This window comes from Cupressus sempervirens, chromosome 2 (genome assembly GCF_028749045.1).
Source record: "Cupressus sempervirens isolate cs-2001-9-10 chromosome 2, ASM2874904v1, whole genome shotgun sequence".
In the NCBI taxonomy this organism is placed as follows: domain Eukaryota; kingdom Viridiplantae; phylum Streptophyta; class Pinopsida; order Cupressales; family Cupressaceae; genus Cupressus; species Cupressus sempervirens.
The window spans coordinates 96,858,154-96,875,243 of record NC_143119.1 but is presented as its reverse complement, the minus strand read 5'-3'; the positions used below and the strand labels follow the sequence as shown (position 1 = coordinate 96,875,243).

General features: G+C 35.7%; 1 protein-coding gene across 2 annotated transcripts; it reads right to left on the bottom strand.

Moving 5' to 3' along the window:
- Positions 1-356: 356 nt before the first annotated feature.
- Positions 357-5,871, bottom strand: LOC149571205 (Ubiquitin fusion degradation UFD1 family protein). Of its 2 annotated transcripts, none has more exons than XM_089812784.1 (4): positions 5,721-5,871; positions 5,315-5,610; positions 1,302-2,627; positions 357-1,095 (listed from the first exon to the last, which is right to left on the bottom strand). In XM_089812784.1, exons 2-4 carry the CDS (start codon positions 5,495-5,497, stop codon positions 478-480), a joined length of 2,127 nt encoding a protein of 708 aa, XP_089668910.1. In that variant the 5' UTR covers positions 5,498-5,610; positions 5,721-5,871; the 3' UTR covers positions 357-477. The 2 variants fall into 2 exon arrangements, with proteins under 2 accessions (XP_089668910.1, XP_089668911.1); XM_089812785.1 differs by having other exon boundaries at positions 5,315-5,641; positions 5,721-5,828.
- Between the last annotated feature and the right edge of the window lie 11,219 nt (positions 5,872-17,090).

Below are 17,090 nucleotides of genomic sequence, written 5' to 3'. Positions count from 1 at the left end.
ACAGAGGATAAAACATAGAAACAACGGGAGAACAAGCTACCCATTTTGTGTGAGAAGTCTAATATACGAGTCAGTACTTGTTTTTGACAACTATAAAGGGCGATACCCTCTACGTATAATGCAAGATCTGGCCGTAAGGGAAAATTTGCTTATAGTTTACTCCATAGTAGCATAACCTTCAGTCCAACACAATCTAGGTGAATATAGACAAGAAAGAAAATTTTACAACTCACAGAAGTCATAATTGTTGAAAATATCCAGAATAAGAAGTCTCTGCAAATGATTTAAGTATTTTCTTATGAGACCATCTTGAAAAGCCTGGGGCCATCAGATGCCATGTTCTTAATAAACACAAATAAAAGCAATAAAAACTTCAATTGCTTATTCTGGTTAAGAATCTAAATTCAATATTCTTGTTTTACAGAATCATATTAGGAGTAAATGAAATATTGCCGGCTATTGGTTGCGGTTGAAATATTAATGTACCAAGTCAATGTGCTGGCTTAAATCCCTCTCGCTGTGGACACTCATGCCACAAATGGGACAAGACACAAGCATCGATCTTAAAGATGCATCTTGTGTATGTAGAGAATTATCTGGAATAGAAGGGGCTTCTTCTAAAACACTATCATGAGCAATATTAGTGAAGTGCTCCTTGTCTAAATGAGCATTCAACTGCCAATCAGATTCTTTCCCAATAAATGTCTTATTACAGATCGGACAGACCAAACTTTCAGCACGGTGACTTTGTGAGGACCCATTTACTTGTGACTGGAATGTTGAAATTTGGGGTAGAGAATGATTAACTGTGCCATCAGAATCTGGTGCCATGTATGATGTAGAACCAGCAGCATTCTCATTTTCAGATGCCACTTTCTCATGTACTGCAATTCTATGAAAATCCATTTCTTTGAGCATAATTGCCCGGCCACAAGAATCACATGGTGTTGTCCTAGAACCACACAGACTCTCATGCTCTGAATATCCACGTATTCGATCACGAACATCATCAGGAGTGTTTCCCGCTTGAACCATGTCCCCACAAAACTTACAAGTTATGCTTCTCAATGGGCAGACTGAAGATTGGTGAATTACCTGTAAGAAGAGAATTCAAGGTATTATTAAAAAGGTAAAGTTATTCATTAAAACAACTGCTATGTTTTATACATAGTTACATGGTTTTCACAAATCAGACACCTGTCTTCAATCAATTTTGATCTCTGATGACATGAATAAAAACCCATACAAAAAACTAAGTAGACACAAAATAACATCTAGGAAAAAATAATGGAACTGCTTACCATCTCTTCCTTCTCTAGTATTGCTCCACATCCACAATGTAAGGGCTCATGGAACACTTTCATGTGCTTCTCAATCTCTTCTTGTTGAAATGCCCTGCTGCATTTAAAACAATGAACATGCTTTCCTGCCTCTTCTTTTCTTAGTATCACTCCACAGCCTTTATATTGGCATACTATATTGTGCCTCTTGCAGTACGCTTCATGAAGAGCAACAGTTCTGGCAGGTACAAATTGTTTACAATTTTGACACTGTTCAGAATCAGCACCTGTCTGTGAAGAAGAAGCTAAGCCAATACCAGACTTTGCCATTGTGACAGTTCCAAGTTTCTGTCCCGCAGCCCCACTCTGGATAGATGATTTACACTCAACAGCAATTTTGTAATTACTAATTCCTCTAAACCCATAAACACCAATGCTATATGTGTCAGCAGCAAGTGATATCCCCTTTCCTGTAAGGGATACAACTTTTGTACCCACATCATGGGATGACCACTGGTGTTGATGCTGAGTGGGAAACAGAAGTGGATGTTGAGAAATATACAGATCCGCATCTCCGTTCGTGTCAGTATTTTCAATCACCAGATTAACTAGAATATTCAACTCCCCTTCTGCAACAGCATCAGAAATTTTACTGTCTATCAAAAATTTGTAGTAATTGTATTTTCCCTCTTCAACAACCCCTGTTTCTGACTTTCCCAGCACAAGTGGAATTAGCATACCCTGTCCCGTATTACCAGTGACCACAGAAGGTTCAATTATATCAACCTCTATGTCTGTCTCAAGCACAGAAATGCTAGAAGAAGGCTTGAGTTCTAAAACCCTCAACTTGTACTCCATCCCTCCGTGATGGACAACAAGTAAATCACCTTCTGAAAGTGCTGCATGCTGACGCAATGTTGTCTCTAGGACTGCCCTGTGATTAGGGATATCAGAAAAGCCCAAAACCTCAGGCTGCAATTTTGCATATGTTCCCTTGGGCAGTCTTGCATACCTTATCCTAACTAAGGGGCTCTGAGAATTCATGGGAAATAAATTTTTCCAAACCTGTGGAGGAAGTTCAGCAAAGCCTTCTGATGCAGTAAACTCCAAAACTCCTGAATGAGTTGTTTTCTGTTCTGTTAATTCTGGAGTTTCTTGCTTGTTAACAGTAGATAGTTCGAAAAACATAGGACCTTTATCTAAAGCTCCCTCAGCGGATAGTTGGTCAAAGGATGATGGAGGCAATTTGATTTTGTCTCCAGAGCCATGATAGAGAATGGCATGAAGAGTCGTATTGAATTTGATTCCATTTCCAATAATCATATCTTCTTCTTCTCTCTGCCTTGCCTGAAAATCATGTTATAATCAGATGGTGATTAGGAAAAGAAGAACCAATAAAATACAAGTCAAACAACTAAGGTTATCATTCATTTTATGAATAGTAATATCATATACTATATAGAAATGGAGCTATTAAAGAAACTGTATTTCTTTGTACTACGAACTGAAAAGTACACAAATCATTCTTACCATGAATGCATATCTATGCATTAAACATGCAACATAAAATTAAGGTTCAACTCTGATAATATTCCTTTCCATGAATTTTACATGTTTTTGTAGTTCCATTTTTCTCATGGAACAATAGCAAAAAATATTCAAAATAATAAATATTAACAAGCTAAAAGAGTGAACTTTGTAATGTCATTCTATCTGCTCCATCAAACTACCTGAACAAGTGCAATTATCAAACCATTGTCAATATGTTGTTTTTTTCCAAATAAAACGTCCTTATGGTAAACTTGTGATTTCTATTCCATACTGAACAAGGAGAGGTAAGGACTTTATATTGAAGTCTTACAATAATCAATTTGAGACACCTTTTGATCAGATATCCTAAGCAAAAGGATGAGCAATTACAAGTAGACTCTCCGGAGAGGCATAAAGGTATAATCCTGTACAATTAAATTGGGCATTTCACCCAGCAGATTTTCCTAAGATTCATATGAATAATGTGTAAGAGTGGCTGTCGATTGGAAACTGTGCTCAGGCAGATCTCTATAAAACAAAGTTAAAACTTCAAACAAAACAGATAGGAATAGTTGGCAGCAAAAATAGGTGTATGTTAAATATCTGCCCTGCAGTTTCACAAAGAAGTTAAAAAGATCTTTATCTTGCATTAGAAACCCTGTGCATTCATACTGGATTGGAACAACACGGGAAACAAAAATCCAGTCATTGTCAAGAACTAAGATGTTGAGAAGTCTGAAAAAATTCTGATAATCATTACTTATATAAATGTTCCACCTAAATCAAAACAATCACAGGAAAAGATAAATGTAGTTTGTAAACCAGCTAACAGCTTCTGCAATTAAGTCAAAAGGAAATGTTTTTTAATACACCTAAACACTGCAGGAATTGCAATTATCTGATGTTACACTGAAACAAGATAAAGTTTAAAGGAGCTTACTTTTGCTTTACTTGGGCTCGGTTACAGATAACTTGAGGGAAAATAACACTAACTGACACCATCTTACGGTGCTAGTGAAATATTTATATAGTTTCATATTTTACTTTACTATTATAATTAAAGTAAATACGAAATAGACATTATCCGATTCCAGTTAGAATGAAAAGATTCCAGTTAGAATGAAAAGGCCAAGAGAGATTCATCAAAGCTAAAGAGGCTTAGCTCTCATATTTTCTATTAAGACAGTGCAACATCCTATTTGAATGTATTATGTGATTAAGTCACAAAAACAATAAACAAATTGAAACTCGCGGTGTTCAACACGTGCCTAGGGCTCACTTCTAAAAATGAAACTCGGTTTAGCTTTAAAAATGGAATTAAAATTCCATTTGAGCTTTGAAATCAAGTGAATCAAATCAGAGGTGATTATCATTACATATTGTTCATTGTTCTTAACAGAAAACAGGAATATAAGAACTGGTACAACGAATGGTTCTTATTTGAACTGATTTTAAATTTAAAACCATATTAATGTTGAAATGACCGGGTTATCAGCTTTCCAGGAGTCAGAGCAGCTAAGAGAACAGAATTTAAAATATGTTATCATATGAGATTTATCTCTCCTTATCAGTGTTGTGCAGCAGAACAGCATTTAAAAAATATGCAGTTAGCGCTATTCTCAGTCAAAGCTATATAGATTCTTAATTTCCTAAGGCAAGCAAACAAAAGGCAATCTCTAATGCTACGTTATAGATCTAGGTCGAACCGTTAAATTTTAAAAATGTGTGTCCGCAGATTTCGTACCTCCAAACTCTTATTGGGATTTGCAAAAATCGCCTTGTGTTACTATCTGAATTCCCCCAGATCCCGCCATGAATATCCAGCTCATGGCCGTGGACATTGGCGATGTCCCTATTACTGAGATTAATTGGGGCTTTTAGTGGCAAAGGTTGGGGGATCAAGCTGGATGACCTACCTCCATCTCCAGGATTGATATTAGCGTTCTATTATATGTAATTTTACAAAATTAAAACACGACACCAATTTGGCATATGAAACCTACAGTTACCTGGAGAGGAGGGAAGAAGGATCCCAGGGACATTAATCTAGTCGAAGTACACGGACAAATGAATATGGACACAGCTAGATTGCGTATAAATATATTATCCAAAGTGTGATAGGGTTAAGAGTGTCGAATCACTTCCTCTGTCCGACAAAAATCGAATAAAGAAAAAGGTTTCCCGGGCGAAAAATTGTGAGTACTGGGAGAAAACTGATGACGAGAACCTGGACTGGGCTATTTCCTTCTAATGGAGTGTCCACGTGACTATGATTAGATCTGTTTTATTTAATGCAACAATAAATTTGCATACAGAATGTAAAGATAGCATCCTAGGTCTCGCTGAACTGAGACACCAATTTCGTGTATGAAACCCCTTATAAAAGAATTTTACATACAGATCATTCCCCAATTTTCCTAACGTCATCTAATATAATACGTGACTGTTTGTTAGGTAGGGAAATTTTTAGCAAAGATTGAAAAGATGAAGGCAGAGGTACGTACAGCTTGAGCTGCTAGCTCAGCTTCAATTCTGCGAGCGCGCTGAACGGCTTCCGGGCTCTCCTGCCGACGCTGTGCTTCCTCTCGCGCTTTCCTCTCCCGCTCAGCTCTGATCCTCGCCTTCTCTTTTCTCTCCCTCTGCTCGCGCTCCAATTTCTCCTTCGCTGCCCTAAGTTCAAAATCCATGATTCTGATTCTCTGATTTCAGACTACTGTGTGCCCAATGAGATTTCAAAATTAAAGGAAGATGGGACTAATAAAATTGAATGAAACAATTGCCCAGACGAATTCCGGAGATCCTGCAAAACAAAATGAAATGGGCCAAAAACACTGTACAAGGTAAAGCTTCGAGTATAAACTTTTATATAGAAAAGCAGATGTTCAGAGGTCAAACGATCTTGCTACTAACCAGCTGGCTGCGTCTATCCAAGGTTGGGTTTGCCAATGGAATGATCTAGATGAATCGGACGTTTTCAATTCTGAATTAATTTAATCGCGTTTCTTCAAACTCCTGGGGTTTGTGGTCATAAGTGACGTTTGTGCCTGCTTATATTTTATTTGTTTCCTTTTACTTCTAGTCTTCCTAATTAAGCAATGTATTTTCCCTTATTAGGTGGAGTCGCCTACAGGTAATCTTATGTAGTCGTGATATTATTATTAGGATTCAACTCTAAATTCTTGAGTCAAATTCATTAATTTATATTATTAGTTCACGTGAACTTAATTCTTATTAGAATAAATGAAATATTTAGCACTCATTGCATCTGAGTGATGTTTGCATGTAAAGGCACTAGACGTTATTAGGATGGGTGATCTCCGAGAAAGTCAATGTGTTTAAATTATGTGAGCATCACCTAGATGCAATGAGTGTTATGTGTTCCATCCATTATCATGAAAAGTTTGTGTAAACATACTACTTGTGAAATATGGGTCAATGAGTTTGACTAGAAAATTACACACTTGAAGCCTGATAGCAATATCACAAATTGACTTCTTGTAGAAAATATCTCCTACTTATAAATTGTTATGCATTTAAGGATATGATATTATAATGTATATATGTAGATAGAACAATTATATATGTCTTGCATGATTGTAATTACTTTCTAAATTAATCTGTAAAGTAATGACAATCATTAACATGAATTGTGGAAATTTGATAAACTTAATTAATGTGGCATGTACCCCTTTAGTTAGTTATATTGAATCCTTAATTATATTAAGTACTTACGAGTCTTCCATGGGTTTAATGGCTTACCCATTTATTATCCTTTTAGGAGGAGGTCTTTTTAAAAAGACCAATATCATCAAATGCATATGTGATAAGTATGATATTATACTTTGGGATCTCACAGAGATGTAGTATGGAGTGATTCCTTTTATGATTAGTATCATGAAGTGTTGCCTTATCTTAAGGATTTATTCCATTCTTACATATATTGGGTATTAGAGCATATTAATGTGTGGACATATCTTGTGTTGTGTGTGATTCATATTTTATATTTTTTAATGTCATTATTGTAAATGTGGAATTTATTAATAATGACACACTACCATAAAGCAAACCTTTAGCCTCTAATGAAAGAAATATGCAAGACAAAGTGTCAATTAGTTTTAAAAATAATAAGCCTTTAGCAACAAGGGAAAGAGTTTAGGAAACGACCTAGCATGTGGGAAAAAGAAAAAGAAAAAAATTCCCAAGAGAATACAGCCATCCACAAATTAGAGATATCACATGCAAGCAAAATATTAGTTACCACAATAGAAGAGTAAAAAGATCTAATGAAAGAGTATGTAGAGGTGTAAGAACAATCTTGCATCATCGCAAAAAAAATGGATTGTTTTTTTTCAATTTGGTAAATTGAAAATACTCATGAATCTTATGCTATTTGAAAAATCATAGAGAATGGCCTAAATCATAAAATTTTGATAAAAAGGCCAAAAATAGCAAGACTCACTTTTAAGAAAGCTTGATTTGTGCACATACCATACTCTCTCAAAATTTTGCTCAAATCTCCAAAATTTTAAATGAATATTATGGGTGAGTCCAAAATTAGGTTTAGATGTGAAGTTAATAAAGATTTTAAGTTTTCGAAAAAAAATTAATTAGGCTTCAAACAATGAAAGGAGGACCCAAGTTTCAAAAAAATGAATGAATTTATTTCAAGGGTATAGAGAACTTTGAATACTATAGTATGTAAAAAGAAAGAGCTCAGCCAAGTTCCCAAATTGAAAGTTACAACTCTATATGTTGAGCTACTTTTAGGTATGGGAGTTACATTTTTTAAAACATGTAATTTGAGGTTCCTAAGTGCTTTTATGGCATGCTTTTGACATTTCTAACATAGAAAAAACATAGTGGAGACTGGTGAGTTGAGAGAAAAAAGGGAGGTGATAAGATAAAATTAGATTTGAAGCTCCTAGTGAAATAAGAGGCACCAAAGAGGACAACATTCTAAATCATAATGACTTGTATATTTCTTAGATCAGTGGCTATTGGTTAGGATCTATATCATGAGACTCGGTACATGTCTCTAGTTGATATTAAAATGTGACAATATGTGGTTTTAGAGTACTTGGTTGATGGTCGTGAAGGAGTCTCTTTCATGAGTTATTCTCAATCTTATTATAGTGTGAGATTCCTCAGTAATTCGTCATCAACATATTCTACTATTGTTCTCTAGCATTCTTGGTGTAGCATAGGCTCTGTCTCTTCCCAATGGGACAAATGTTATTCAATATCATTGGATCATCTTCAATATTCAATAAATTCTACATTGAAAGGATGTCACTTGATTTCTACATTATCCTTCTTCTTTTATTAAGAGTAGGAGTTTTGTCCCACTAGGTTCTCTCCTTTTCTTTGTGTTGCATTTGCACACGTGTACCTAATATGACCCATATTTAGGACCCATCTTGCATCATTTGTATGTGTTCTTCCTAAGTTTCACATAAGAGGGAGTGTTAGTGTGTTTGAGTGTTGTACCTAGTGTATCATCTTAAATTAGATGCACTTCAATTTATGACCTTTTAGATCCTTGGATAGTGTGTTTGCATTTCACAGTTGCACTTTGAGCACACACTATCCCTATTTTATCCTCTTTCTCCTAGGTGAAATAAAGGTAGGACCTAATAAATTGTCCTTGATTCCCCTTTCTCTCACACATTGGCCAAGGTAGGATCTAATTTTTAAACATATTTTTCCCTTTTAGGCCTCAAATCTTGGATTTAGTTTCAAAATATCAAACTTTAACATACATTACACCCGAGACTTATACAAACCCTGAAGTTGAGACATTGGGACTCACAAATCTGACCTCCTGGGGAATAGGTCAACCTTGACCTCTTTTCAGACTAGGTCAACGTCAAGTTGCCATGTTCCAAAAAAGCTTGACCAGTTCCAAGATAGTCCTTTGATTCTAGGCCCAAATCTATTTTACTCTCTCGATAAAATCTCACTCATTACAGTTAGCTCCCCTAGGGCAATTTTAGACAATTCACTATAAAAGAATATCAAACTCCTCATTTGTAGATGAAGGAAGCAAGAGGCAAGCATGCGTGGACACCCCAATCTGACATAAGGAAATTGTAGGTGAAAGAAAAGGGTTGGTTTCTAATTCTTCATTGCAAAGCAAGGTTATCATTCTACATTAAGCATTCAAGTACAACATATCATCATGGAGATGCAAGGGGAAGATGGTTAAATTACTTTAGCCTTGGGGTATTGATATGATTTCTACTCTATATTTAGATATGATTCTTTGCACCTTCATACATTTTACATACACTTACACACATGCACATTTACATGGTAGGGTTTAACTCATAGAGTAGATTCTTGTCATTCTTAGCAATTTTACAAACTAGATCTACAATCTAGGATACAAAAACACTAAATACACTCACAACATCTTTCCTAATAGTTATTTGTATAGGTGGAAATCACCAACGTAGGGGGTTTACTAAGGAAAACCCCTTTATAGACACCCACACACACCATATCTATTATAGGATTACAGGATATCCAAATAGCAATTTTGGATCTGAAAACTACCCCTCAAGACCTTTCTGGAGAAATTAGGTCAACCTTTCTAGAATTCCTCATTAACACAGTGACATTGTGGGAACTATTCCAGAACAATTACCACCAAGTCTACCTATTCTCTAATCCTTGACCAAAAAATATGTTTATGGGTTTTTCTGGGTATTTTATGTCATTCAAGAATTTTAGGTCAAATATTAAGAAACGGGTCTAGATTTACTATTTTCTGATCAAAAATTCACTCTTTCGAGAACATTTTAAGGTGATTCCTTCATTGTGTATTTCATCCTTCAATATTTACATATTTTCATATCCACATTGAGTTTTTTGTGTACATTTAAGATCTATAGTTGTCTTGCATACATCATTTAGATCATTTTTCTCCTAATTGATCACATAACATTGCATGAAAGAGAGAAATGAGACCAATCTCGAGACCAATTTTTAGAAATTGTAGATAAGGAAGCAGAGAAGGCACATGGTAAGGGAAAGGAGGCTAATCTTGAAGCTCAGGAGGAGAGTAAAGAGGAGTGTGGTTTAGAAAAAAACCACTTGTACTCTTGGTGCAAAGGGCAGGAAAATTGCATGGAGGAACTTTGAAACAAGCATAGTAAAAATGGGTCTGGTGAGAGAACATATCCATCCAGAGTTATTGGAGTGAAGGGATTGCAGAATTCATTTGGAAGAGCTCATCAAGCTAGATTTGGTGATTCTAAGTGATAATGTGAGGGAAATAGGGATGAACCTCTTAAACAACACCTGCAAGAGTATGGTGGACAATTTCTTGTCTATTAAGTGGATTTTTCATGAAATAGAAGAGATAAAGATCAGGATGCAAGGGCAAGAAAGGAAGGAAGGGGGGGATGGGACCATAAGAATAAGCAAGTTGGATGTGAGGGTCACTAAGATAGAAAAAACAATGGAAAGGATGGAGAGCTCTCTCCATAGCTCTGCTAAGAAGAGCCTCAACATTATCAAAGGATTAAATGATAATATTATTCAATTGTACTCGATATTGGAGGAAAGAAATAGGGGGAAGGAGGAAAGGACAAAGAGGAAATTAGAGTCGCAAATGAAGATGACTTCCTATAGGATGAGAGCCTGAACAAAAGAAGGAGATCAGACAAGAGGAAGAGGGAAAAGGAGGAGTCTCTGAATAAAATCCATTTGAAAACTATTGCAATAGAAACCATGGGAGAGTTGGAGCTCAAGAGTGCGGAGCTAGTCAAAGATATGATACCTTGATTGGTGCTCCTGGTTTTTTGTCTGTCCCCTAGCTTTTGTTGGTTTTTGTCTGTCTGCTCCTCTTTGTGGTTGTTTTTTTTTTAGTCATGGAGGGATAGTTTGGCCTATTGTTTTATGTTTCTCTGTTGATAGCACTAGACTTTAAGTAGTAATTTGATGTTAATTGGTGGATTTCAAGCACCCCGTAAAAAACCTATTTTACCTAGTCAAAAACATTGCATGAAAGAGGCCTTGCTAGTGTACTTCCTTGATTAATCTTTAGCTTTTGTATTGGAATCCCTTTATCACACTTGGGTTTTTTTAATCAAACCTAGATCTAATTAAGATTTATGCTTGGAAGCCCCTCTTTCTCTTATACTATATGACTTAGGGAGAAAGTGTTAAACTTGGTACATCTAGTTGGCGTTATTTTCATTGATGCCATTTTCCCCTTGAACATTTTGGTGAACCCAATGTGAACCCTCCTTTTTGGATCTTGGTATTTAGATCTCTCTTTTTGCATGCATTGCATTTATAGACATAAAATACACAAAAACAATATCTTACATTGCTAGGTTTTGCATTTCACTTTTGTTTAAAATGAAATACAAAACTATTTGCATTTCATTTTTATTTTGACTAGTTTGTTTTGCTATCAAAATGTATAATTTCTTTCATAAGTACTTTGATTACATGTTTTCTAAGAGAACTCTTAAAGGTGTCTAGTAGTCAAGGGTTGGATGAAAAGAATGAGGTCTTAATTTAATTTGTTCCTCCAATGTCTTTCTCTACATCTTTCAAGATGAACCTTTGTGATAGGTTTTTACAATGGCTTCCTTTGTGTGATATTATTTGTAATATTGGTCCAATTTGATATTCCTAACTTCTTATCACTCTTAAATGATGTCCTTATCAACAACATATTATTACTCCTAAGGGATCTCCTCAAGACGATAATCATCTTATAGTTCTTAAGGGAAAACCTGATCACCTTTTAGTTTCTCATGCTTATCAAAAATTGAATAATCCTCAACCTACTATTTCAGTTGTTCCTAGACCTTTACTCCCTTCTCAACTAGTGCTTCCCCAAGCACCATGTTTCCCTAGTTCCTTAGGAGAGGAGTATGATGTAGTTGAGAAATTGTGTGCTACTCCAACTAAGATATCCTTATGGAAACTTATTTAAACATCCCCTACTTATTATGAAGCTTTACAAAATGATTTGTCTACTCTTCTTGTACTTGCACCTAATCAAGACAATAGTAATTCCTTCTTGGAGTGTCTTGGTTAATAGTTTGTCTTCCTTAATTTCTTTGGTTTATACCTTGACTCTTATTGTGCCCAATAATAATGGAAAACAAAGCAGTTAACAATAGAATGGGTCAATGTAGTAATCTATCAATGACCCCTAAATTGAAAGGTACAACTCCCTTAAAATGCAAGATTTACAATGAACTTTTTTTTAAGTTCTTGGGGTATGCTCTTAACCAGAGAGCGGAAGAGATGAAAACCATATTGTTTAAACACTACAGACAATCTGGGTAGTCTTCAAATCTAACTCCTAAAATGCAATATATTCTACCTTGGATGATGTGTCAAATAATACAGGATTATCTACCACAACACAAGAGGAGATAAGGTGATTAATTTAGCAATACTCAGATTGCTAAAGTAGCTTAGATTCGACACCTAGATTGTCCCCTTTTCAATGACTTCATTAATCAAAATATGAACTTCTCATTCAATTTTTTAAAAAAAATGACCTAATGTGCACAACATAGGGGAATAAAGGAATACTTATACTAAAGAAAGTAAAGCTTACAATCCATTGAGATAAAATAAATAAAACCAAGTTTATTTGCATTCTTTCAATTTTCATTCTTAACACATTCATCCCAAGTACTATACAACAACCAAATGAACAACAAGATTAAAATGTAGACTTAAGGTCACACATGGTGGTCTCAGTTATAGGGGTTTTCCCACAAAATAATTTGTCGATCTTATTAAATTCTCAAAAAGTTACATTTATAGGCCTCTTTAGAATTGCCAATTACATTTGATGATTATATCGTAGAGAATCTCTGAATGGAGGATGCTAAAAATAGGACTTGGCTTGGTCATCCTCCATTACAGAGTCTAAGCCTACTGAGAAAATGCCGAAAATGGCTACAAAAGATAATATAAGAAAGAAGAGGGTAACAGTTATCTAAGAGAATATTAGAGCACCAAGCTTCTTTGGGGTCATGACCTTAGCTCTATATTCTTTCATTTCATCAGTTACTTTATCTAGTTCGTCAACACCTGAGAATATGACATTATTAGCTCGAATCATCTAGTAGTCATGCATCTCTGTCAACTCTTCCACTCTAGCAACCTTTGATTGGAACTTTTCAGATGCTCACCTTAAGATGGAGTTCGTTGATGAAAGCTCCTGGATCTTTGACACCTAGAAGTTGACTGGATCAATGGCTTCATAGACAAATGCTAGGAATTTGGCCTTTTTTCTTTTGATGTTCACCATTTTACCATTATTGGATACATAATATTTCATATGCAACACCTTTAAGTATTCAAAAATCTTTTCTATCACCTTCTACACTAAATCATGCACATCCTTAAGCTCAATTGGAAATCTTACAAAGCTTTCACAATGAACTCTAATGATTCCTTCCAATGAAGCAATAGTTCTTGACCTATTTTGAGGATGTCGTGAGTCATGGTGACATTAGTTTTCCTGTCAATCACCTCTTGCAACAAGGCCAATTGCTTTGTTAATCTATCTTATTCTGTGTGCATGATAGTTTTATGACTAGACATTGCCTCCCTCAACTTGTCAGCATCTAACAGTAGATTTCCAAGATTCACAATGAGAGGGGTACCCTAGGGCTTCATTTGATCAATTCGTGAGCAACCAATTTGACTGAATTGTCTTTCCTATTGTAGCTTTAAAAGCAAGTTCTTGTTCTCTTCTACACTTGGATCAAATACTAGTAGAAGTGCTTCTAAGTGTAACTCTAATGTAGTCCATTAGCTATTTATTTGAGGCCTTGAGTACCTATTTCTCTACTCTTAACTCTTTTGTTATATCCTCTATCCTTTCATTGGTTGATTTTTATATATTAACCATGGAATCATGCACAGGAATACCAATGTCAATCATTTTGATCTAAAAGTCATTGGCAATGAACTCATGGAACTTGCCCTCTTTCTAAGGTTTTTCTATCTCCATCAGCATATGACTAATAGAGGGATCAGTGGCCAATGCTACTATAGACCTCTTCTTCTTCATCTTCTTTGATTATGGCTAAGAATAAGTTGCCAGTGTGATGAGGTCCTTAGATGGGGAAGTTTCCTTGTATCTTCACTTTTTTTGATCAATGGTGTCTTCCAACCATGACTTAGTTGAGAGTACATTGATCACTAACTAAAGGTTTGTGGGATCAAAGAGCTTCCTTTCCACTAGGGGTGTCTCCATGCTCTAAGTGGTAGCAAGGAAAATAGTCACTTTAGTAACTAAGAGGGCCAAGGCATCACCCTGCTGAGATTCATCTTTCTTTTGACCATTGATGGGAATTTTGCCACCATCAAGGTTGATGAATTGGATAGGCGAGGAAGGATTGGCCACTAACCTCTCTTTCTCTTTCTACTTATCCCCAACTTTTCCTATGTATGGGAGAGATCCCCTCCACAAGTTGGGGTGATTTGGACATTCTTCTATAGAGGTTGATCTCTACCTTGACTAATGGACCGGGTTAGACCCACTAATGTCAAAGTGGCAGTAGTTGTGGAGGTATCTACATTTGACTAAGCAATTTTGTAAGCTACTCCACTAGTAGAGCTTATACTTCATGTTCTTTTCTCTCTCAGTCTAGTCCACTCCACCCTTTTATCCATCCTTTTGATGATTCCATGCATTAGGACCTGCATTATGTTGATAATGGAACCTTCAAGTGGGGTTGACAGAATGGGAGTTCTCTTGATTTGCTCAAAGGATTAGGGATGCATGTAGGAGTCATCATCTGCAAGATTAGAAACATCAACAGAGTCATTATACAACTTTGTTTCATCAATTGTTAGCTTGGACCAATACCTCTCCTTGGTTTGGTATTCATCATAACATTTGGCCTAATAATCTTCAATGTCTGGAACATGTCAGTAAGCATATCCCAGCTTTGAATGATCCCTCAGAAAGTTAATAGGGTCATACTGGGGCCTAAGCACTTCATAATCAACTAGTTTGATCTTGCTTTCAAAACTTTTAACTAGATTCTAGGCATCGGATCTAGAAACACAAGAGTATGGTCCAACCACTATTCGGATGGAAATCCTGACTATTTTCTTTACATTGGAACACAAGGTGTTCACTTTTGGTATTTTTTGACATAATTTAACAAGAAAAACCTTGTCTTCAGGGTACCTGGGAAGCCTTTTGGGAAACCCATCAAAAGCATCAATCCACAAGTAGGAGAAGGTAGAAAATTGGATAAAAGAGCATCCAAATTGACCTATAGCCTAAATAGATTCAAGTGAAAATCTTAGCTCAAGGCAGCCTTGTAATTCCTGACACAATCTCATAGTGAATGCATCATTCACTTTCACATACTCCTCGAAGCTCCTCTACAACTGAAGGTGGGGGTAGAACTCATACACCCTCGTATTTTCATCATAGTCATCAATGCAAGGAAGATCGGGCCATAGGTCATATGTAGCTAAGGCATATATTAAATATCAGGACATATAGAATTTCTTAAATGTCTTACCTAATTTTAACCATGACGCAAGCTCCTCACCTATGATTTCATCCCAATCGATCTGTAGTCCTTCGACACATATGGCTTGCACCAAGAAGAAGTGATGCTCAATGAAGTCCAAAATTTCTTCCTTTCCTTTCAATCTCAATAGTAGTGTCGAGATGTCAACGATTTCTCTTTTTAGATTGGTTCCAAAAAGAGTCTTTGGCATTTTACTCTTCTTTGAACGAGGTATTTGGGACCAGGTTCTCTACATATCATCCCTTCTCAAAGTCTTTTTTTCATTGAACATCAATGTAGAGGATGCAAAATAGATGTCACAGTATTCTTCCTTCACTGGTATGTCGAATGCAGATTGCATCAAGGTCTTATTTATCAAGAGGAGAATAGATTGATCGGGTAGAAAGATTTGCTTTGTTTCTGGATCATATCTCTTGATACATTCTCTCACTAGTTCTAGAGCTTGCACATCCATGGGAAATCTAGCAACTCCAACAATCCACTTTCCCTCAACTTCTGGGTGATTAGGTGGATGGGCTGGGAGTTAAGTCTTTTGTGGAGATCACCTAAGTCGTAGAATTTGAATGAGGTATCAATGAGATCTTTCAATTCACTTTCGAAGCCTAGGAGTCAATCATAACCTTCTGCTATGATTTCCATTTGCTTATGATTTCAAAAAGGGAGCAATTTCTCAATAAATAGTTGTTAAAATAATGAGGAAGCAAGTTTGAGAAAAATCTAATGAAATAGATGTTGAATTATGAATGTTGGTGCCACACGAATGAAATTAAATGCAACCAACGATCCTAACAGTAGGATTTACAATAAATTTTATAATTAGCGACTATTTAAAATTTTCTATTTCAATGCATATAAGGATTTACAAATCCAAAAACCATATTACTCACTCAAAGTCATATAGTAACATGAAAAGCTACTTACTGAACCAAGGGATTTTAGTTTATTGAAAAGTCCCTTATTTAATTTAGGATCTGGAACAAGGACTCACATGATAATTTTTTATATATAAAGGGAAAGTGTAGATCCATCTTTTTGTAAGCTTATCTTCCCTTTCATTCTACATCATAGTGAGAGTAATAACCCTTTGATACATTAGGCACTTTATTTTCTTATTCTCTACATCAAGCACTTAAACACGTGGACTCCTTTATATCAAGGATGCACCTTTACAACTGACTTTACCAAAAGCATCTTTCTGGTATCTCCACATAATTTCCTCATACTATACTTGAATAGCTCTTTATTTTTAGTCTTTTAGAGAAGAAGTTGTTTATGTTTCCAAAGGACGAAAAACACCCTTGAGAAAAACACTTTGTGGGGGAAGAACCACTTTAAAATTTTTGCCTTATTTTGGTTAGTTACCTTGTGCATTCTTGAGATAAAGTTTTGAGAATGGATTCACCATCAAAGGTTCTAATTTATTCATTTTCAACACTAGGCCTAGGTCCCATTGATGCATAAAATCTTTGAATGGAGCATGAGCCTTATTAGCTTTAGAAATAGAAAAGAACATTTTCATTTCCATCAGGTGAGCAAATGAAAACATGCAAACTTGTTTCTTTGCACAAAAATGGATTTTAACCTCAAAACTTTGACTTGAGACTTTCTTGGCTTTGACTTTCACTTTTCTAGATCTTTTCATCATAAATCAAGCAAGTATCTATTTGTGAATACTATCATAACTCTGTTCCTTGGGTTCATGCTCAATGAAGTTCATCAAGGTGGATAGCTAGCCGAA